Source organism: Giraffa tippelskirchi, chromosome 7, assembly GCF_054371585.1.
Source record: "Giraffa tippelskirchi isolate mGirTip1 chromosome 7, T2T-mGirTip1v1.2.pri, whole genome shotgun sequence".
NCBI lineage: Eukaryota > Metazoa > Chordata > Mammalia > Artiodactyla > Giraffidae > Giraffa > Giraffa tippelskirchi.
Genome location: NC_137281.1, coordinates 13,320,398 through 13,341,680, shown reverse-complemented (window position 1 = coordinate 13,341,680; position 21,283 = coordinate 13,320,398). Strand labels below are relative to the sequence as shown.

The 21,283-nt window shown below is 53.2% G+C and overlaps 1 protein-coding gene across 1 annotated transcript in view; it reads right to left on the bottom strand.

Annotated features, from left to right (window-relative positions):
- Nucleotides 1–2,227: 2,227 nt before the first annotated feature.
- FCGBP (Fc gamma binding protein) overlaps nt 2,228–21,283 on the bottom strand; it is a 159,785-nt gene continuing 140,729 nt past the window's right edge. Inside the window, exons 20-30 of the mRNA XM_081516306.1 lie at nt 20,181–20,322; nt 17,050–17,387; nt 15,386–15,959; nt 14,454–15,070; nt 13,309–13,852; nt 10,961–11,532; nt 10,053–10,626; nt 8,853–9,052; nt 6,340–6,723; nt 2,519–2,787; nt 2,228–2,397 (exon numbers count right to left, since the gene is read on the bottom strand). Of these exons, the coding sequence (XP_081372432.1) occupies nt 2,388–2,397; nt 2,519–2,787; nt 6,340–6,723; nt 8,853–9,052; nt 10,053–10,626; nt 10,961–11,532; nt 13,309–13,852; nt 14,454–15,070; nt 15,386–15,959; nt 17,050–17,387; nt 20,181–20,322 (4,224 nt within the window). The 3' untranslated portion in view covers nt 2,228–2,387. The remainder of the gene's footprint in view (nt 2,398–2,518; nt 2,788–6,339; nt 6,724–8,852; nt 9,053–10,052; nt 10,627–10,960; nt 11,533–13,308; nt 13,853–14,453; nt 15,071–15,385; nt 15,960–17,049; nt 17,388–20,180; nt 20,323–21,283) is intronic.

The window sequence follows — 21,283 nt, the reverse complement described above, 5'->3', positions numbered from 1 at the left end:
TCATGTTCAACTCCCTGGTAAGGGAACTAGATCCCACATGCCACAACTAAAGATTCTGCATGCCACAACTAAGACCTAGTGCAGCCAAATAAATGTTGTTCAGTCACAAAGTTGTGTTTGACTCTTTGTGACCCCATGGACTGCAGCATGCCAGGCTTCCCAGTCCTCCACTATCTCCCAGAGAATGCTTAAACTCATGTCCATTGAGTCGATGATGCCATCCAACAATCTCATCTTCTGTTGCCTTCTTCTCCTCTTGCCCTCAATCTTTCCCAGCATCAGGGTCTTTTACAATGAGTCGGCTCTTTGCATCAGGTGGCCAAAGTATTGGAGCTTCAATTTCAGCATCAGTCCTTCCAATGAATGTTCAGGGTTGTTTTCCTTTAGGATTGACTGGTTGGATCTCCTCGCTGTCCAAGGGACTCTCAAGAGTCTACTCCACTACCACAGTTCAAAAGCATCAATTCTTTGGTGCTCAGCCTTCTTTGTGGTCCAACTCTCTTTATTTATAAATAAATAAACACTTTTAAAAAATAAGAGGTTGGCAGGGGCCTTTTAGGTGAAGGAATTTGATTTTATTACAAGATCAATTTATAGCCAGTGGTACTCTTTATAGGTAAGGAAGAGTCCTCTAGTGGCTGTGGGTATGAATTACAGGCAGGGAGGAGCAGATGGTAGGCATGATGATGCCAGCTGAATCAGGTGGTGACAGTGGGCATGATAAGAAAGGCAGGCAGATTTCAGGTATGTTTCGATACAATTCAAAAAGATGTTCTGATGAACAAGGTGGAGAGCAAAGAGGAGGGAAGAATCAAGAATAATTCCCCACGTTCTGACTGAGGTTTGGCAGTGCTAGTCACTGAGGTGGGGGAGACCATATAGGCAGGGCAGGAACCAAATTTAGGACAGAAGAGAGACCTCAGTTTTTGATGGATTGGACGAGCACCTTAAGTCCTCACTCCAACTCTGTGAGGTAGGGACTATCCTTAGCTCTACTTTAAGTATGATGCTTTGGGCTGAATGTTTGTGTCCTTTCAAGATTCATGTGTCGGAAGCTAATCTCCAGTGTGATGGCATTTGGAAATGGGGACTTCGGGGGGTGATACGTCATAAGGGGAGAGCCCTCATGAATGAGATTGCTGCTGCTGCTAAGTCGCTTTAGTCGTGTCCGACTCTGTGCGACCCCATAGACGGCAGCCCACCAGGCTCCCAGAATGAGATTACTGCCTTTATAAAAGAGGCCCAGAGAACTCCCTTGCCCTTCCACCAAGTGAGGACACTTGAGAAGACGGTCATCTGTGAACCAGAAAGCAGGCTCTCACCAGATACCAAATCTGCTGACACCTTGATCTTGGACTTCCCAGGCTCTAGTGAAAGTGAAAGCATTAGTTGCTCAGTTGTGTCTGACTCTTTGCGACCCCATGGACTATAGCTCTTCAGGCTCCTCTGTCCATGGAATTCTCCAGGCACTACTGGAGTGGGTTGCCATTCCCTTCTCCAGGGGATCTTCCCCACCCAGGGATCGAACCTGCGTCTCCCACATTGCAGGTACATTCTTTACCGTTTGAGCCACCAGGAATCCCAGGCTCTAGAACTGTGAGAAATTTAAATTTTTGTTGTTTATAAACCACCCATTTTATGGTATTTTGTTATAGCAACCTGAGTGGACTAAAACATATGAAGAAGCTGAGTGGCAGAGAAATTGCCATGCCTGAATGATAAATGATAAAGTTAGAAGCTGTTGATATTTTCATTTTCTACTTCTTCCCTCCATCCAATTGTTCATTTTCTCATCCATCCATTCTTCTAATCATCCAACTGCCCATTTTCCCATTTCCCCACCTACATCTTTCCCAATCTATCCATCTGTCTCCATCCATCCATCCCCTCACCTGCCAATAAATATTCATCATATGCCAGGTTCCCCAGGCCTCTGACACCTCATGTGCAGAAAGGAGGGGCTTCCCAGGTGGCTCAGTGGTAAAGAACCCACCTGCCAATGCAGGAGATCTTATAGACTCAGGTTTGATCCCTGAGTCGGGAAGATCCCCTGGAGGAGGGAATGGCAACCCACTCCAGTATTTTTGCTTGGAGAATCCCATGGATAGAGGAGCCTGGCGGGCTATAGTCCACAGGGTCACAAAGAGTAGGACATGACTGAAGCTGCTTAGAAACCACACACGTACAGGAAGGAAGGTCATGGATAAGAAAACATAAGGCAGACACGTTGGTGTGCAACTTAAGATATTTATTTAATGCTTTTCCGGTTGGCCTCAGTGGCTCAGCAAAGGCGTAGAGTGGAGAAGGGGCACATACAATGACAGAGTGCACCCTTCAACCTCCAGGGGCTTCAGGTCCTGCAGTCTTCCTTCCCGGTGGATGACTGATCAGTCCTGACTGCAAGACACAGACACTTAGCACTTTTTGTAGACGGAGCACCCACCCCAACTTCCCCCTTCCTATGATGACGCAGGTGCCCCTGCTCTAAGAAGACGGGCCTCCGAGCTGTATCCCTTACCATGGGGAGAAGTCCTGTGCTTTCCAATTCTCCAACGTTGTCTCCTGGGAGTTAGGCCAATCATTTGTCCAGTCCGTGTCAAAGTTTCCGCAGGGCCCACACAGCTTCCCAGCATGGTCATCGCTGACCACCACAGCCAGCTGCCCATCGGTGCCAAGCTGTACCTGAACCCCCGCCTTCTGCTGGACTAGCACAGAGCCATCAGGGTTCTGACTCACGGACACAGATGTTAACACCTCAGCTGGGAGGTCCACTTGGAGACCATTCACCTGGTGGTTTTGGCAGGGGGAAAGGTGGGTAAAACACAGAGGTGAGGCTGGAACCACAGAGAAGCTGGGGTGTTACTATGAAGGAGACCCCAAGGAAGACAACGAGTCCAAGGAGCAAAAGCAGAGAGGCAGACGCTGAAAGAGATGAAGGCCTGGATGGATGCACCAAATGGAGAGATGGACACCTAAGACAATCAGAGATGTGGATGAATGGATAGAAGCACAGAAGTGGATGGATGAAGAGATGGATCAATGCATAAGCAGGTGTGCACACAACATTCCACAGGCACCTGGGGTTGGAGGGAGACACTGGCATCAGAGAGATAAACAATGAGTCAAACCCCAGCATCATCCTGTCTAATTCTAGCTTTCAAAGTAAAAAGAACCCTTGAGCAAGTCCTGTTAAGTTACTGGTTCCCTAACAAGGCAACTTCATCCCTTATTTTTGCCATGCCGATATCTGAAGACAAGTCATGACCTAGCCAGTGTAATAATCATGTGAGAAAATGACTGTCCATCACAGGCTGTGGACTCAGTAACCTTGGTAACCTGGTTTTTTCTTTTAAATAACTGTTGTCTGTTTTCTCTGACAAGTTAACCCTTGTAAAGTTAGACTCCCTAGAGAGCCTTCTTTCAAAGAAAAGTTCTTTTTTTCAAAATGCTTTTGTATGTGACGCTTCCTCTGCCAGATGACTGGAGAGTCAGGTAGATAAGAAAGATAGGTAGACAGATCTGAAGAGGTGGATGGATGGACGGATGGGTGAATCAGTGGAAGGAAGGAACGGAGGGGGAAGGGAGGGAGGAAAAAAGGAAGGAGTGGTGGAAGGAGGAGAGAAGGAGGAGGGATGGATGCAGTGAAGGACAGCTGGAGAGGCGGGCGGGAAGTCTCAGCAGGCTGAAAGCTTTGATGGTATAAGTGGGGCTGAGTTATCTCTGTTTCCCAGCACTTGGCCTGGTGCAGAGGGAACAGGGGTGAATGTAGTCACAAAACCAGACTCTTCCTGGGGCCAGGCCCTGATCTGGGTACTGGTGACAAAGTGACGACCAAGGGGAACAGGATCCCTGCCAACTTGAGGATTATTTGCCGGTGAGGGAGCATGTCAACAAACACGAAGAAATAATGGGTAACTTCAGAGAGTGACTAGCACTGGAAGGGGATAAAACAGAGTGACCGCACAGAGGCTGGGCTGAAGAGGGAGAGCTTCCATAGGAAGTTGGGAAAGGCCTCTCTGTAGAAGCGGTGAGAGCGGAACTGAGATCTGAAGGATGAGAAGGAGCCGAGGCTTAGGAAATCTGGAAGGAGAGCACTGCGGCAGGGGGAACAGCAAATGCAGAGGCCTGGCGGCGGGAACAAGTGTGGTCCACTGTGAGAACAGCATAAAGGCCAGCTCGGCATGAGCTCAGGAAGGAGTTGGAGGAAATGAAGTTGGCGAGGCCAGCGGGAGTTTGATTGCAAAAAGTCTTACAGGCCATGGAAGGGAGGTGGCTTGAGCCTGAAATGTTGCTCTGAGAAGTCATTGCAGAGTTTTAAGCAGCAGAATGGTCCGATCTGATTCACATTTCTAGAGCATCTGTCTGCTGTGTAGAGGATCGTTTCTGGACAGATGAGCAAAGGAAGGTCGTGAGTAGGGGTCTGCAGTAATCTCACTCCTGGGCATATATCCAGAGAAAAAACATAGATCAAAAAGACACATGTACCCCAATGTTCACTGAAGCACTATTTACAACTGCCAGGCCATGGAAGCAATCTAAATTCCATCAACAGACAGATGGATAAAGAAGATGTGGTACATATACACAATGGAATATTACTCAGCCATAAAAAGGAATGAAATTGGGTCATTTGCAAAGACATGGATGGACCCAGAGTCTGTCACACAGAGAGAAGTAAGTCAGAAAAAGAAATATATTAATGCATGGATTTGGAATCTAGAAAAATGGTACAGATGAACCTATTTGCAGGGCAGGAATAGAGATGCAGACACAGGGAAGGGACATGAGGACATGGTGGAGGGGTAGAGGGATGAACTGGGAGGTCGGGATTGACTGTATATGCACAGCCATGTGTAAAACGGATAGCTATCGGGAGCTTGCTGTATAGTGTGGGGAGCTCAGCTAGGTGCTCTGTGATGACCTAGATGGGTGGGAGGGAGGTGAGGGGATACATGTATATATATGCATGATTCACTCCATTGTACAACAGAAACTAACACAACATTATAAAGCAACTGTACCCCAATAAAAATTTAAAACATATTCAACATAACAAAAGAGTAGGAGTCTGTTCACCTGAATTATGGATCCAGCAGAAAGTCAGAGAAAGAGTGACTGGTCTAGACTATGCTAAAGAGAGAACACAAGCTTCCCTGCTGAAAGCAGGGCTGAGTCTTGGACCATCTCCCGGCACTGGGGGAGGGATGCAGACCATCCCCTGGGGGAGGGATGTGTGGAGCATGGGCTATACCCCCCTACTGGACCTAGAAGACAGACGTGTATGGCTCTGCAATCCAAGAACAGGCCACGGAAACCGGGCAAGGGAGGTTTAGCGCAGCCTGATGTCTGTGGTTGGTCAGGAGGCTCTATGACGCAGGCCATGGCGGAGCAGACTATGAGTCGGCATCAGCCCTCAGTCCACCAAAGAGACTCTCTCTAGAAATCTGGAATCAAGCTGGTGAGAACTGTGGAGTTTGGCGAATGCAAGGCAGTGATAAGTCAGTGGAAGTCAAGGAACAGAAGGGAGGACCCATCTGGGCTGGAATGGACTCAGGAGACAAACAGTGACTGGCCTGAGGGGACCCTGAGAGCAAGCTGAAAGACAGCTGAGGGCAGAGGCAAGTGGCTTGGAATTGGCGGAGTTCAAAGAATGGTCCGGCTGAGCGAGTACCGCGCCTGGAGTCGATCTTGGTCCCCTGTGTCCACCCCGTCACCACCAGCACTCCATTCCCATCAAAGTGGTTCAGGGCCTGGGTGGTGCTGGTGGGTTCAAGGCTTGGATCTCCCAGGTACTCTCTGAGTGACCTGAGTAAATGACTTCAAATGACTTTTTGGGCCCTGGTTTCCCCTCTGTGTAAATGGAGATCATGATAATCCCTGTTTCATGAGTATGTTGGAGGGAGTTACAGAGAATGAAGCTGACTGGTGATCAGCAAGTCTTAAACACAGAGGTACAAATCCAGATGACACCACCAGGGCACCTAGACCCAGCCACTCCTGAGGCTGTGTCCCTGGATTTTCTATGTATGTGGGCCGATAAATTCAGTTTTGCTCAAGGCACTTTGAAATTGGTTTTCTCTGACTTGCAACCATAGAGTCTTGATTAACACTAACATCTAAACGGGTAAGTTACTTGACTGTGTTTTTGCTCCTCAAGAACTCAGCCAGAAGACAGGGACTAAGTCTGAAGTACTGACACAAATACAAACCCAGAGAAACAAACTGCAGAGATCTGTGAAGAAAATAGACATTAGGACAGATAGGCCACAAGGAACATAGGCACACTGCAACAGGAAGAACACAGCCCAGGGGAGACACGGCCCCTGTGTCCCGGCTTACCCAGACACCCTTGTTTTGGGTCACGGTCACCAGCCCGTCCTGGAAGAAGATATGAACCCGGGCCACGGCTTCCACTTTGCCTTTGCAGGGCTGGACATCGGCAACCACACGGTACCAAGGGACAGTCTCCTGTGATCCTGGGCAGCGGAAAGAGATCTCGTAGACACCAGGGGAGCTGACGGCGCTGCGGGCCCCATCGAAGGTGGTGAGGTTGGCACCCACAGAGAGGGAACAGAGGCCATGGGGGACCCAGCAGTCCCGGGTCCCAGCCTGGACCTCGCATACATGGCCCAGTGGGCAGCTGGCTGCCTGGCACGTCAGGCCGGTGCTTGAGGAACAGGAACAGCGCTGGCTGCAGTCCGAGGTGAGCACGGAGGAGTTCACCTGTGCACAGAAAGGGGCAGGTGACAAGGTGCGGTGGACTGCAAACACGGCCACCACCTTCCACCCTCTGGGTCCGTCCAGCATGCCTCTGCAGTAACTCCCTCTAAGAAATGGAGGTTAGGACTTCCCTGGTGGTCCAGTGGATGAGTCTGCCAACCAATGCAGGGGACACAGGTTCGACCTCTGGTCCGGGAAGATCCCACATGCTGAGGGGGCAACTAAGCCTGTGGGCCAAAACTACGGAGCCTGTACTCTAGAACAAGAAGCTGCTGCAGTGAGAAGTCCAGGAACTACGATGAAGAGTGACCCCTCCTGACTGCAACCGGAGAAAGCTCACGTGCAGCGATGAAGACTCAACCCCACAACAAACAAATAAATTTTTTAAAAAAGAAAAAAAATGGTTTTTTTTTTTTTAAAAAAAGAAAGAAATGTAGTCTATTTCCCCTTTCCCATTAATCTGAGCTGGCCTTAAGACTATGCCTTGGTTATTGCAATGCAGCAGAAGCAACGCTGTGCCAGGTTCAAGCCTGGACCTCAAGAGACCTTATAGCTTTACTACGCTTTCTCGGAACCCTGTCCAGCCACCACAGGCTAGCCCACCTGAGGAGGAGCGGTCTCATGGAAGAGGGATGGCCAGCCCTCAGCTGACCCACTGGGGGATTACAGAAGTATGAGTGAGCCCAGGGGAGGCAGAACTGCCCTGCTGTGTCCAGGCCAAACAGCAGAGTTGCAGAATTGTGAACAAAACAGTTTTTTTGTTTGTCGTCTTCTTTCCAAGAAGTCCTGCACTTCTAGACCCTCCAGCCCACCGTTCTGCAGTTAATAAAACTGGGATGAGGGACTTCCCTGGTGGTCCAGTGGTTAAGACTCTGCCTTGCAATGCATGGGGCATGAGTTCAAGCCCTGGTCGGGAAACCAAGATTCCACACACTGTGGGGCAACTGAGTCTGCATGCTGCAACTACAGAACTTGTGTGCCACAACTAGAGAGAAGCCTGCATGCTGCACTAAAGCCAAAAAAACAACAACCATGGGATGAATGGGGAAGGAATGTGGTAATCTATCTTTCCTTTATTTGACAAACATGCTTCTGAAGAAGCAGGACAGCCTTGTGGTTCAGAGGTGAGTCCAGGCTGCTGGGGTATGAACCCTAGACTCCTCCCTTGCTAACGGGTAGCCTTGGGCTGACTTCTCTTTGTCATCTGCAAAATGGGGAACATAACAATAGTCCGTGTCTCATAGAATTGCTGTGACTATCGAATGACTTAACGTCTATAACCAACTTAGTGCATAGAGAGAGCTCCAAAAACATTAGTCATGGGCTTCCCTGGGGGTTCAGTGGTAAAGAATCCGTCTGCCAATACAGGAAACGCAAACCTGTGTCAAACCCCATCCCATGTCCAGAAAGATCCCATATGCCTTGGAGCAGCTATGCCCGTGTGCCACAGCTACTGAGCCTGTGCTCTAAAGCCTGGGAGCCACAACTACTGAGCCCACATGTTACAGCTACTGAAGCTGTGTGCTCTAGAGCCTGTGCTCTGCAACAAGAGAAGCCACCACAATGAGAAACCCATGCACCACAACTAGAGAGTAGCCCCCACTTGCCGCAACTAGAGAAAAGCCCGAGCAGCAACAAAGAGCCAGCACTGCCAAAAATAAAATCATTTTTTAAAAAATCCATCACAAAAATAAATCAACTCTTAACTTTCAATTCCCATTATTAAATGACCATAGCTGTGCTACCTACTGCTGCTGCTGCTGCTAAGTCACTTCAGTTGTGTCCGACTCTGTGCGACCCCATAGACGGCAGCCCACCAGGCTCCTCCGTCCCTGGGATTCTCCAGGCAAGAACACTGGAGTGGGTTGCCATTTCCTTCTCCAATGCAGGCACGTATGCTAAATCACTTCAGTCGTGTCCGACTCTGTGCGACCCCATAGACAGCAGCCCTCCAGGCTCCTCTGTCCATGGGATTCTCCAGGCAAGAATACTGGAGTGGGTTCCCATTTCCTTTTCCAGGGGATCCTCCTGACCCAGGGATTGAACCGCATTTCCTGCATTGGCAGGTGGGTTCTTTGCCACTGAACCTCAAGCTCCTCAACCCTCCCTGCCCACTTCAAATTCCTCCTCACCGGCAAGTATCGGCCATCGTGAGTGCAGCCGCAGTCTTGGACAGGAATGCAGACACCCTGGGACAGCAGGAAGCGGTCGTCACACTCACAGCCCTCAAAGCAGCGGGTGGTGCAGCCCGTGAGGCCAGAGAGAGCCGCGCAGGAGCCCTGGCAGGAGCGTGTGCAGACGGAGTAGTGGCTGTTGGCTGGGCACTGGAGCGCTGCAGAGAAAGGAGGCGGTGGGGTGACGGCTGCACACTGAGTAATGAACGGGGCCCACTGCACACTTGGCTCTGAGCTGCTGGTGCTGGGGACACAGATCCAGGCCCTGCCCTGTGGGGCTCATGTCAGTGGGACAGACTGTGATGGCCTAGTGTGATCAGGAGAAATACAGACAGGAGGTCAGGGCCAAGATGGAAGCTGTGAGGACCCAGGGGAAGCACCCAGAGTGAGGGCCTGGGCTCTGGCTAAGCAACTGGTGGATGGTGTGGCTGCCTTGAGATGAGGATCAAGATTGAAAAATAAGAAGATTAAGCTTGGGGTGAAATGCTGATGTCACATGGGGACACAGTAGGTGCGTGAGGGCCCCCTAAGGACACCTAGTGGAAAGTGTTCAGGAGGTCACTGGACCTGTGAGGCTGGTAGTCAAGGGAGACATCAGAGAGGGAGACAGACAGTGTCCACTGCTTGCATGTAGGTCCTGCCCTGAGAAGAATGAAGGAGACACAGCTCTGCCCTGGGGTCATGAGTGGCCACTGCTGTGTCCAGGAGAGTCCAAGGAGACACAGCCCTGTCCTGGGGATTTGAAGGAAACAGATAAGCCCTGACTGGAGGTTAGCTAAGAGGTACAGTCTTGGGCTAGGGGTCTGAGGGGGCTGCACTCTTGTCCTGAAAGATCTAAGGGGTGATGGTCCTATCCTGGCAGGAGGTGGGGCAGGGGCCTGGGTGAGACTCAAGTTTTACTTTGTGAGCTTCTGACCTGCCCGACCCACCCTCCCAGTTCACCACAGATGTCCAGGAAGGGCCCTGAGAACTGTAACAGAAGGTTTCAGGAGAGCGGGCCCCTGAAAGGAGTCTGAGAAGGGCCAGTCAGCCAGGCAGGAGCGAAGCCAGAAGCAGGGTGTGCTAAGGGAGGAACTGGGGCCCTGCCCCTGAGATGCAGACAGGACAGGGGGCACCAAGACTGAGCTGGAGTCCTCCCAAGGGTCCCCAGACACTCACGGCAGAAGCTGTCTGTCCTCCAAGGCTTCACGGAAATGCCAGCCGCCTGGCAGGCTGCTGTGTAGGCTGCCAGGCTGCGGCAGAGGTAGGTGACATTGCCCTTCTGGGCACAGAGGTCATACACGCACTGGCGGAAGTACTCAGAGGGGCTCAGCGCTGCGTGGCAGGCTGAGAAGGGGCCGTTGGTGTCCCGGAGCTGCCCGCAGGCCTCGAGGCTCTCGTATGGTGCCGTCTCCTCTGCTGAGCACACGGGGCAGCCTTGGGATCCACAGCCCACGCTGCAGCCCTGGGAGGAGCCAGGCGCCCGCCACGCAGCTCCAAAGGCATCCACGCTGGGGGCTGTGGTGCCGCTGGGCAGGACAAAGTCGTCATTCCAGTTGCCATTGAAGTTGCCACAGAGGCCACAGAGCCGGTCACGGAAGGGGGAAGGGATGGATATGAGGATGTGGGCGTCGCCATCAAAGAGAAGCCGCAGGTCCTTGGTTGTCTGCAGAACCATGTTCCGGCCCTCGGCCGTCACCCGCACATGGCCCACAGCCACGGGCAAGGCTACAGCCTCACCATCCACTGTGACCTGGATGGAAGGGTCAAGTGCATCAGGGACTCAGAGAAGCACAGGTTAGTCTGTCCCCTCAGACTCCCAGGGCACAGCTGTCTCTCTCTCTCTCAGTTTCACTGGGGTGAGGCCATGTCCCTCAGAGACTTCTCAGGGCAGGGTATGTTCCCTTCAGAGACCACAGGCTGACAGTGTCTCCTCAGTCCCCAACACTGGGGCCGTGTCTCCTTCAGGCCCCCGGGACAGATCTATGTCCTTAGTCCCCTTGCACTGGGTTCATATCTCTCTCAAAATCCCTAAATTAGGCCCGCTCCACCTCAGAACCCCCCAGGGCAAGGCCAGGTCCACTTACCTGTGGCCCCCGAGCCAGGCTCACAACCTGGCCGGCCACAGTAACCACCACACGTTGCGGATCTCCAGCCTCATTCTTCTCAAGCACGATGGTAAAGTCCTCGTCCCCAGGCTGCGGTTGGCAGACTTGGGCCAAGATATAGGAGCAGGAGCCATGCAGGTCATAGACGCGTCCATCCAGGGTGACGTAGTGGATGCCCCCATTGGCCAGGCAGCGGCCACAGCCGGTAGGGCGACAGGCCTGGACACCGTCCTGTACCCGGCACTCCTCGTAGGGCCTGCAGGTCTCGCCCTCCTGGCAGTTGACTTGGCCGCCGGGTCCACACTGGCAGCGCCGCCCACACTCGGGGCCCGGGTAGAAGGTCTCGCCGAGCGGGTAGTAGCGGCCCTCGTGGAGGCAGCCGCACTGGCCCACAGGCACACAGGTGTCTCCGCTGAGCACGAAGCCGGCGTCACAGACGCAGCCCTCACGGCAGGCGGACTCACAGCCCTCGGGCGCTGAGAGGCTGGGGCAGCTCACAGGGCAGGAGTCACCGCAGAGCTGGTAGTGGCTGTGGGCAGGGCACTGGAAGGCTGCGGGAACAAGAGGGGAAGGAGGCAGGGCGTGAGGGAGGGGGACGAAGGGGAGGCACAGAGCGGGAGAAGTTACTGGGGTAAATCTGCGTGTTTTGCCCGGGATATTTCATGAGTGAATCTGTCCAGGGATCTGAGTGGGGCGTCTGACCCAGCACAGCCAACGGGGGATTCAATGTGGGGATATGGGAAGCAGGTCTCTCCAGCCAGGCTGTGTGTCAACCTGCTCAAGTATTTCTAAAGATCAAGTCAGTCTGACTGGGTGAGTCCAGCCTCAAATATCTGACCAAGATATGCAGGATTAGAACCCACCGTTGAGTATCTCAGGGTGTGAATCTTGCTGGGGTGCGGGGCCAGGTGCATCTTGGGGTATGAATCCATCTGAGTATGCCTGCCTGTGGATGTCTGATCTGGAAGCCTCTCACAGTCTCTATGACAGGGTCTGTCAGAGTGCGACTCTGACCACACTGACCACACGTATATCACTGGGCGAAGCTGACAGGATAAATGTGACCAGGAGATCTGCCTGAGGGGAACTGCCTAGGATTCTCTGACCATGAACCTGTATGTATCTTCCTGGGGCTATGTCAGGGTCCTGATTCCACCAGATAGGTATATCTGCCTAAGTGTGTCTCTCTGTAAATGTGACCAAGTGTCTCTAACCAGAGGAGGCCCTGTCTGAGGTTATGAGACCAAATCTGACCCTGTGCATTACCCTGTTTAAAAAAATAAAAAAACAAACAGTCTAGAGGCATCTGGGGCTTCCCTGGTGGCTCAATGTAAAGAATCTGCCTGCCAATGCAGGAGACCTGGGTTCCACCCCTGGGTTGGGAAGATCCCTTGGAGAAGGACATGCCAAACCACTCCAGTACTGCTGGGAGAATTCCATGGACAGAGGAGCCTGAAGATCTATAATCCATGGGGTTGCAAAGAGTCAGACGCTATTGAGGAACTAAAGAACAACAACAACAGAGGCATCTGACCAGGTGTAACTCTCTAGGTCTCTCTGACCAGAGGTAACTGAGAGAATCTACTGGAGTGATCAGTCACCCCAGTCCATCTGAGTGCATGAATCCTGATAGTGCACTGGATCTCTTTGCTGACAAAGGATCATCTAGTCAAAGCTATGGTTCTTCCAGTAGTCATGTACAGATGTGAGAGTTGGACCATAAAGAAGGCTGAGCACCAAAGAATCGATGCTTTCAAACTGTGGTGCAGAAGACTCTTGAGAGTCCCTTGAACAGCAAAGAGATCAAGCCAGTCAACCCTAAAGGAAATCAACCCTGAATATCCATTTGAAGGACTAATGCTGAAGCTGAAGCTCCAAAACTTTGGCCACCTGATGTGAAGAGCCAACTCATTGGAAAAGATCCTGATGCTCGGAAAGATTGTAGGCAGGAGAAGGGGACGACAGAAGACAAGATGGTTGGATGGCATCAGCGACTCAACAGACATGAGTTTGAGCAAACTATGAGAGATAGTGAAGGACAGGGAAGCCTGGTGCGCTGCAGTCCATGGGGTCACAAAGAATCAGACACGACTTAGGGACTGAACAACAACTGGACCCAGGGTTTCTAACCACGTGTATGAGTCTCTCCCTTTGCATTATGTCACCGGGTATATTCCAGTGTGTGAATGCCAAGGTGTTTCTTTCACAGGCTAAGGAAAGGCAGGGTGATGCCTAAGCCCCACGGAGAAGGCTCTTGTCTCAGAGCGCAGAGAAGAGGGTAGGAGGAGAGACCCCACTATGTGTCCCATGCATGGATCAGTACTCACGACAGAAGTCCGGTCGCCTCCACTCGCCGAGCTGAGCCCCAGCGGCCTGGCAGGCTGCCACATAGGCGGCCACGGCCGGGCAGAGGCCTCCTGGATGGCCCTGAGCCTGGCAGGCGTCCAGCAAGCAGGCCTGGAAGTACTGCTGGGGCGGAATGAGGCTGTGGCAGGGAGCCAGCGGGCCTTCGGTGGCCGAAATCACGCCACAGGCGTCGGGGCCGCCGAAGGGCTCCTGCTGCTCGGGCGTGCAGGGTTTGGGGCATGGCCCGGGCACGCACTCTCCGCAGCCCGCGGCGCCGCCCACTTGCCAGCGGTCGGGGTTCCCCTCCACGGCGGTCAGGTCGTCGTTGGGGTTCTTGTTGTAGTTCCCGCACAGGCCACAGAGGGCGCCCGCGTACGCCGCCGGCACGCGCAGGCGCACGTTGCTGTCTCCGTCGAAAGCCAGCGAGATCCCGGAGGCGGTGGTCACCACCACGTCGGCGCCGCTCAAGTAGGCGTGCACGCTGGAGTCCAGCTGGAAGGGCAGGGCCACCAGCTTGCCGTCCACCTGCAGGGGCGGGGTGGAAGTGGGGGTCACTGAATGTCGGAGGCACAGGTTCGAATCCTGACTCCACTATCTACTGGGGGCGGGGGCGGAGACACCTTATGCGCGTCACCTCCCCCTCCTTGTAATAGTTAATAGTTGTAGTAATAATAACGAGGGCTTCCCCCGGTGGCTCAGTGGTAAAGAATCCACCTGCAATGAAGGAGAATCGGGTTCGATCCCTGAGTGGGGAAAATACCCTAGAGAAGGAAACGGCAACCCACTGCAGTATTCTTGCCTGGAGAATCCCATGGACAGAGGAGCCTGGTGGGCAACAGTCCGTGGAGTCGCAAAGAGATGGACATGACTGAAGTAAATTTTTTTGTTTATAGACAGGATATCATTGGCTTCTCACACTACCCTCTGAAGCAGATACTTTTCTCAGACTCATTTCACAGAGGAGTAAACTAAGGCTTAGAGATGGGGAAGCCACTGCCCCAAGCCCCCTACTGTGAACCCCTCCCTCTGCCCTGTCAGCCTGTGAAAGGCAGTCAGAGAATTGGCAGACCCCTAACTATCCCAGGCAACTCCAGGGCTGGCACATGCTGGTCCACAGTCCGCTCACCTGCAGCTGCCGGGGCCAGCCGGCACTGAGGGTGAAGCTGTGGCCGTAGATGTGCAGGGTGACAGTGCGGGTGTAACTGACAGCCTGGCTGCCCCGGTGCTCGTTGGCTACCGTGACGGTGAAGTTCTCAGCCCCCTCGGGTGGGTCATGGCAAGGCGCACTCAGCAGGTACTCGCAGGCGCCTTGGAAGTCGAATCGGTGCCCATCCAGGGTGATGTAATGGGGGTCACCCCAGGCCTGACACTCGGCTGTGCTGATAGGTTGGCAGCCGTGCTGGCCTGAGGGCAGCAGGGCACACTCTTCACCTAGCCCGCAGCTGGCAGGCTTGCAGACCAGCGAACCACCTCCGGGCCCACACTGGCACTTCTGGGAGCAGGTGGCATCAGCCCAGAACTCGCTGCCGGCCTCGTGGTAGGTGCCATTGGCCCAGCAGCCACAGCCGCCTTCCAGGGGGACGCAGCGGTCGGCACTCAACACGAAGCCTGAGTCGCACTGGCAGCCCTCCACGCAGGGGCCCTCGCATACAGCAGGGCTGGTGGGGGGCCTGGGAGATGGGCAGCTGGCTGGGCAGGGTGGACCACAGAGCTCGTAGTGGCTGTTCTCCGGGCAGGGGAGCTCTGTGGGTGGAAGAGAGGGAACGGTTTCAGGAGGTGGGGTCTGAGGATACGGTAGGACGAGCCAGACAGAGACAGACCGAGAGGGACAGAATAAGAGACAACGGAAGACCCAGGGACGGGGAGAGAGAAGAGGAGAAATAGACAACCAAAGGCAGACACAAGAGACAAGGGCCAAGAGACTGAGAAACAAAAACAAACACAGCGAGACAAAGAGAAACAAACAAACAGACCCAAAAGGACTGGAATGAAATCAAACCAGCTCCGAAGAGGCGAGACCCCTGCCAGCAGCTCCTGCTCTGTCCCCCCAGCGCTCACCACAGCCGGCTTCCGTCCTCCAGTCCTTAATGACGATCCCAGCGGCCTGGCAGGCAGCAGCATAGGCAGCCAGAGCCTGGCAAAGAATGTCTTTAGCCCCACCGCCCAGGCAGACATCCAGAACGCAGCCCTTGAAGAAGCTATCGGGGGCCACGTGGTCATGGCAGGCGGCAAAGGGGCCTCCAGAGCCAGGGGCCAGGGGGCCGCAGAAGCCAGGGCCCCCGTACTCCTCCAGTCGGTCCTCAGCGCAGATCGGGCAGGACCCCTGACATTCATCCCAGCACAGTGGGTCCCAGCCTGGAACCCGCCAGCTGCCTCCCCAGATGGGTATGGAGGGAGCCAAGGTGCCGTTGGGGAAGGCTTGGTCATTGCTCAGTTTGCGATCCATGTTCCCACAGAGCCCACACACGGCGCCGTGGTAGCTGCTGGGCAGCGTCACCTCCACTCGCCAGTCCCAGTCGTAGGTGACCTGCAGCCCGAAGTCAGTGGCCAGCACCGCTTTGGATGCACCGTGGGTCACCGAAAGCCGCCCGTCGGCCACAGAGACAGGCAATGCCCTCAGCACACCGTTCACCTGGGGGGAGGAGGGGCGGGAGGCAAACCAGGTCACTGGAGATGCAGAGGCCCAGATCTGGCCCCCTGACTCCCTCGCTCATCCCGCCATGGCTGGGAGCTGCCAAGGCCTTCCTTACGACTGCTGCTCATAGGGTCATTTGACAAACACTATGGGCATCTGCTCTAGTCCAGGCCCTGGAGAATGAAAGCCCACCCTGTGGCTTTTTCTGGGTTTCTCTTTTGATCTCCATCTCACTCCCTTCTCTGTCTCTCTTTCTCTTTCTACATCTGGACCTATTGCTCTCTCTCTGGTCTCTCTCTCTGAGTTTCTCTCACTCTGTCTCTCTTTCTCTTTCTCTGGGTCCTCTTCCTTCTCTGTGTCTCTCTCACTTGTGCATTATCTCTCTGCATCTGTGTGTGTGTGTGTGTTACTTTCTCTCTCGGGGTCCATCTCTCTGGTCTTTCTCTGGGTCTCACTCACTTAGTCCCTCCCTCTCTCCTTATTTCCTGTGTATCCCTGGGTGTCTGGCCATCTCTTCCACTCACTCACCATCATTTATTGAGTGCCTACTCTGTTCCATAAATCATTCTCTCCCTGTGAGCTGCCATTAATCTGCATCTCCATTATTCTGGGCAGAAAGGGCGGCCCATCTCGCTCTCTCTGGATCTCCTTGAATTTCTCTCCACGTCCGAGGCTCGGGGCCTCTCATTTGTTCCCTCGCAAACAATCAAGGGTGCTTACCTGGGTCAGACCCTCAGCCGAGCACTTTATGTGCATCACCTCACTGTGGGGCCGGGCCTGCTTTGATCCCCATTTCACAGACGAGGAAACTGAGGCCCACCAAGTCAAGTCATTTGCCCAGTATCACATATCTCATAAGGAGAGGGTGGATTCAAACCCAATGTCTAAAAAGGCAAATTTTGAAGTCTTGCATTAAAGCCCTTAATGAAGGGCTAGACTCATTTAATTCCCAATAGTGGGGTGATGTAATTATCGTTGCTCTTGCTGTTTCATTTCAGGACTAAGTGAAGAGAGAGAGCCCTGAGCTCCCCTTTTGTGACCAGCAGGACCCTTCCCACTCTACCTGGGGACTCGGGACCAGCCTTACCCTGACTTTGCCGATCTCGCCTTTGTGGATGGAGATGTTGGTGTTGAGGGTGGTCACGGTGACCAGCCTCACATAGGACACAGAGGGGTTGCCCCGGTTCTCGTTCTTGGTGGTGACAGTGAAGGGTGTCAGGCCCTGGGCATTGCTCCCTGGGCAGTCGGTTGTTGCCAACACATAGTTACAGGTGCCCTGGAAGTCAAAGTTCCAGCCGTCGAAGGAGTGGTAGTGTGGGTCGCCCCACAGCCAGCACGTGGCCTGGTAGTTGGGCACACACACGCCCTGGCCATTCTTATTCTGGCACGTCTCCTGTGGCCGACACGTCACACCATGGCACGGGTCTGGGGGAAGAGGAGAGAGGACCTTGAGGGGCTGCCAGGCGGAAAGCCAGTTTCTTCCTAGAGTCAGCCAGGACACCAGCTCTGAGGGCTCCCGGGGTGCAGGGGGGGAGGGGAAGACCAGGTTCCAGGGTCCTTCCATTTGAGAGGCTGGCCCCCGGTCTGCCATTTCTGAGACCAGGCCCTGGGTGCCCCCACTCCCATGTCTGAAGCTGTCCAAGACCCTGTCAAAGGTCCCACTTCTGAGACTCAGGCCCCAAGGTCCTTGCAGCCAAGACACAGGTTCTAGTCCCTACCTCTGTGACCCAGGCTCTGGGGTCCCCTTGCTTGAGATCTCAGCCCCAGAGGACTGAGGTCTGAGACCACAGGGGTCCCTGTGTCTGTGATGCCAGCCCTGCGGGCATCCCTGAGGACACCCACAGCCCAGAGTCCTCTGTGTCCAAGGTTCCTGGTGCCCAGGTTCCCTCACACCTGGGCTCTCAGCCTCCTGGAGGCCACCACATCTGAGACCTGGGTCCTGGTGGTCTCTGTGCCCAAGACCAAGGTACTGCAGGAACTTTCTGGTGGGAAACTAACCTCAGAGGTCCCACCATTTGAGAGGCTGACCCTGGGGTCCCTTTTTCTAAGTCTCATAGCCTGGTGAGCCCTCTGTTCCAGACTCCATCTCCCTGGGATTGCTGTGCCTAAGACCCTGGTCTTGGGAGATCTCATTTCTCAGGCCCTGCCTCCGAGGGTCTCTTTGTCCAGGACTCCCTTCCTAGGGCCACTGAATCAGTGAGCCCAGTTTTTGGAATCCAAGTTGTTATTGTTGTTTAGTCGCCAAGTTGTATCCAACTCTTTTGCCACCCCACGGACTGTAGCCCACCAGGCTCACCTGTCCATGAGATTTCCCAGGCAAGAATACTGGAGTGGGTTGCCATTTCCTTCCCTAGGGGATCTTCTCAACCCAGGGATAGAACCCACGTCTCCTGCATTGACTGATGGGTTCTTGACCACTGAGCCAGTAGGGAAGCCTCTAGGCCCAAGATCCCAGCCTTAAAACCTCCTCTCTCCCCGGGTGCTCCTTAGCTCCAAATCCTCCAGTGGAGTTGGGCTTTGTCAGTAGAGGGAGCTAGAGGGTCACAGCAGGAGGAAGGGGCGGCTTCTGCTTCTAGCGGGCTTTGTTCTCTGGGTTCCTGGTGGCAAGTGGCATCAGCAGCATGTGGGACGCCTGCTCAGTGAGGCCCACTGGCCCCTGCTGGTTTCCCTGTGCACCCCAGCAGGCTTCCCAGTGAGTTTGCCAGCACCCCAGTGAGGGTTTTCCCGCCTGCCAGCTCCAGCCTGCACAACCTCTCTGCCACCCTCCAATAAGATCTGCCTCTCAGCCTTGAAGTGGGGGCCGTCTTCCCAGTTCCTCCCTTCCTTAGGTGCTCTGCTGTAACCTTTGGGGCAGGGGCTGCTCCCTACATCTTCTCTTCTTGTATTCATTAGCGTTCTTTTTAATCCCTTAGTAGTCAATCTTTATTACAAGCAAAGAATTCTGTTAAACTTTCCCTATTTAAGCTCCTGTGCGGCTTCCCTGGTGGAGCTAGTGGTAAAGAATCCCCCTGCCAATGCAGGAGACTTGCATTGGGGCAATGCAACCCACTCCAGTATTCTTGCTGGAAAATCCCACGGAGAGAGGAGCCTGGCAGGCTACAGTCCATAGGATCGCACAGAGTCGGACACAATTGAAGCGACATAGCCTGTGTGGTTTCTGTCTCCTTTTAGACTCAGACCGAGATAACAGGGTCCCTGGGAGTCCCTGTTATCCTGCCCATGAGCCCCGATATCTCAGTCAGTCCTGGAGGTATATCCCTTTATCCTCAGGAATAAGGGAATTTTCTCTGCCCTTCACCCAAGAAATCAGTCCTGGGGGGTGGCTTTGTGTCTCAGACTTAATCTTGAGAGGTGTCACTGTCTGAGCATGTATCTCTATAAATCCTGATCCTCCACTTGAGGCAGGTGCTGTATTCAAGACCCTGGCCTTCGGGAGGTCTCTGCCTGAGACCTCAGGACTCTGCTTTCTTTCTTTCTTTAAGATATTTTTGATGTGGACCATTTTTAAAAAGTTTTTATTTGTTATGCTATTGCTTCTGTTTTATGTTCTGTGTTTTTGGTCCAGAGGCATGTGGGATCTTAGTTCCCCGACCAGGGATTGAGCGCACACCCCCTGCCCTGGAAGGTGAAGTCTTAACCACTGGACCACTAGGGAAGCACCAGGACTCTGCTTTTTGTCCCTGTGGGTCCCGGTCTCCCCTGTCCCTTGGGGATGGTGACTGAAACCCTGAGCCTAATTCCGCATACCAGTGAGCAGCAAACTATGCACTGCCAGCTGCCTATTTCTGCAAATAACATTTTATTGGAGTCACACCCTTCACTTACCTGGTCTACAGCTGATTGCATGCTGCAAAGGAAGAGTTGAGTAGGAGGAACAGAGACCATATGGCCTGCAAGTTTAAATATTTACCCCCTGGTCCTTTAGAGAAGAAGTTTTCTGGTCTCTGCCTTACACAGAGAGTCTCTGCCATCTGCCTGGGGAAACCTATTCCTGAGGGTTCCCACTGCCTGATTTCTACCATAAGAGTCCCTGCCTCCCAGCCTGGAGGGCTGCTGCCCCCGCCCCAGGAATCCTAGCCTACGGGTCCCCAGGTCTGAGACTCCAGTTGTTAGTCCTCTGTGCCTGCCACCATGAAGATCCAGGTGACACCACCCTTAGCTCCAGAGTCCCTGTCCTCTATCTCCCTCGCTGCACCCGCCCTGGCCCCAACCCAGCACCTTTGGTGACACAGCTCAGGACGCCTCCCGAGGGCTGGCAAACCTGCCCGGCATTGCAGCTGTGGTTCTGGCACACCAGGCCTTTTCCGGGCTGGCACACACACTGCTGCTGGCAGTTGTCAGTGAGTACCACCTTCTCAGGCTGTGGGGACAGAAGATATGGCTGTCAGGGCCAGGCTGACTCTGGCAACTGCAGTGTTCTAGGCATAGGCGGTCCGGAGGATGTAAAAGGGACATCTACCAGCAGGGTGGCCCCTTATCTGTGAAACTAAAGCACAGCATGGCCTTGGGGTCCAATTCATTCATTCGTTCGCTTTCATTCATTTATTCTGAAATATCCACTAACTGTCTGCTGTATGAGAGAAATGGTGTAACGTGGGAATTAAGAACATAGGATCTGGAGCAGATTGCCTGAGTCTGAAGCTGGTTTCTGCTATTTCCAAGTTACATCACTCTGCACAAATTGAGCCTTGTTTTGCCTAAGTTTCCTCACCTGTAAGTTGCAGATAATAATAGCACCAACTTATTCAAGTATGTTGTTGATGTTGTCATTTAGTCGCTAAGTCATATCTGACTCTTTTGCAACCCCATGGACTGTAGCCTGCCAGGCTCCTCTGCCAATAGAATTTTCCCCAGGCGAGAATACTGGAGTTGGTTGGCATTTCCTCCTCCAGGGGATCTTCCCAACCCAGGAATCGAACCCACATCTCCTGCTTGGCAGGCAGGTTCTTTACCATTGAGCCACCAGGGAAGCCCTATTAAAGCATAACTGAGCTAATAATACATACAAAGTACAGATGAAATGAAAAGGGATTTCCTTTAAATATCCAGACTGGAGAGAAAACGGGTAGAGATGAAACAAGACTGGGAAAATGTTGATTATTTTTGAAACCGAGTGATTGGTACATGGAGATTAATTATACTGGTCCCTTGACTTTTGCCAGTGTGAAAATTTTTATACTAAAAGGTTTATATATAACATTATAATATATATATTATATATGAATAAATAAAATGCACGTATACTGTGGGCTTCCCAGGTGGCGCTAGTGGTAAAGAACCTGCATGCCAATGCAGGAGATGTAAAAATTGTGAGGTCTGTG